The sequence below is a fragment of the Salmo trutta genome, chromosome 3 (genome assembly GCF_901001165.1).
Source record: "Salmo trutta chromosome 3, fSalTru1.1, whole genome shotgun sequence".
Taxonomy (NCBI): Eukaryota; Metazoa; Chordata; class Actinopteri; order Salmoniformes; family Salmonidae; genus Salmo; species Salmo trutta.
Window position 1 is genome coordinate 64,980,844 of NC_042959.1, and position 1,575 is coordinate 64,982,418.

A 1,575-nucleotide genomic window follows, 5' to 3' on the forward strand; every position below is an offset into this window, starting at 1 on the left:
AAACATCTGTGACACTGATTCTGTAGCCGCTGATGTTGTGACTTCCTACAAGCCTCTCGGGCTGGTGTTTACTCAACACTCGTTTCTGTGGGACTAATATATAAGTGCCTTCTCAGAGAAGCTTGTTAGACATTTCTCTTGACTTCTTTTCTGTAGATGTTCTCCTTGAATTCTTGTAATAAACTGAAATGATTTAGATTAATATGATTGACTGCACTCCCTTTTGCTCACATGTAAAATCCCCTTTACTACCATTAACCTTTTTGATAACCCAAACTTAAATTATGAACTGCATACTTTATGGACTCCATTATCATTGCTAACCATATTGGCACATTTGTCCTTTCTAGCATGGGAATCTAGTGACTACAATGCACAGGAGGTTGGTGGGACCTTAATTGGGGAGAAGGGTCTTGTGGTAATGGCTGGAGCTGAATCAGTGGAATGGTATCACACACATGGTTTTCAGGTGTTTGATGCCATTCCATTTGCTCCATTCCGGACGTTATTGTGAGCTCTTCTCCCCTCAGCAGCCTCCTGTGCTATCATGTATGTTTCCAACCACAGGGAGTGCTGGCCAGGGGTAAGATGCCCAACTCCCTGCGGGAGAGGAACGCCCAGGTCAATAAGCTCGTTCAGGAGGCTGTGTCCTCTCTCCCCCACACCTCCCTCCTCAACGTGGACCCCGTCTTTGTGCACTCGGACGGCAGCATCTCCCACCAGGAGCTGTATGACTACCTCTACCTCACCCCTCAGGGCTACCAGGCTGTGTGCCAGCTGCTACACGCCCACCTCAAGGGCCTGCTGGAGAAACAGGCTGAAAACTGAAGGCCAAAGACCAACTGATGGCCAATGACCCACTCACTACATCAGAGGTAAAAACCCTGGTCCTGGAGAGCCACAAGAGTACAGCCTTTTAGCACATTCACTACTTTAAGAACACTTTTTAGTATTTTAGTACAGCCTTTTGTTCCAACCATGATTCAAATAATGATCTAGTCCTTGATTAGTTGAATCACGTTGAATGTTTTGAATGCTGGGCTGGAAGAAAAGCCCGCACTAAAAAGGCTTTCCAGAACCAGGGTTGGTAACCACTGCACTACTCCATTCTATGGGACCATAATGTATGGGGCGGCAGGTACCCTAGTGGTTAGACCATTGGGCCAGTAACCGAAAGGTTGCTGGATCAAATCCCCGAGCTGACAAGGTAAAAATCTATCTAAAAATAAAATGTAAAAATTTTAACTTACCAACAAAATGGCTGAGTAGAGGACCACTAAGCACTAATAGGATCAAATATCTGTGTTGCTAGTCAGATTTGACCTCTTATCACCAACTGAGTTTTGATTGAGCTGATTTGAGAGATTATCCTTCTCTTTAGTTTCATGCTGTATGGTGATATGATGAACAATATGCCAGGATCTCTCTCCTCTGGCTGATAGATACATTATAAGAGCTTCCCCACAGAAAGGTGAGGAGAATCTGAAAAGCCATACTAAAGGTTTGTTTTGTTTCCTTGTTTCCTGTCAAATAACCGCATTTCCTGTCTTTTTCTCTTCACTTTGAAAACATATA

At 44.1% G+C, this 1,575-nt stretch overlaps 1 protein-coding gene across 1 annotated transcript; it reads left to right on the plus strand.

Moving 5' to 3' along the window:
* Positions 1 to 371: 371 nt before the first annotated feature.
* On the plus strand, positions 372 to 828 carry LOC115165796 (platelet-activating factor acetylhydrolase IB subunit gamma-like). The gene is made up of 2 exons (XM_029719173.1): positions 372 to 386; positions 568 to 828. The coding sequence occupies exons 1-2, from the start codon at positions 372 to 374 to the stop codon at positions 826 to 828; spliced, it is 276 nt and encodes a 91-aa protein (XP_029575033.1).
* The last annotated feature ends 747 nt before the right edge of the window (positions 829 to 1,575 follow it).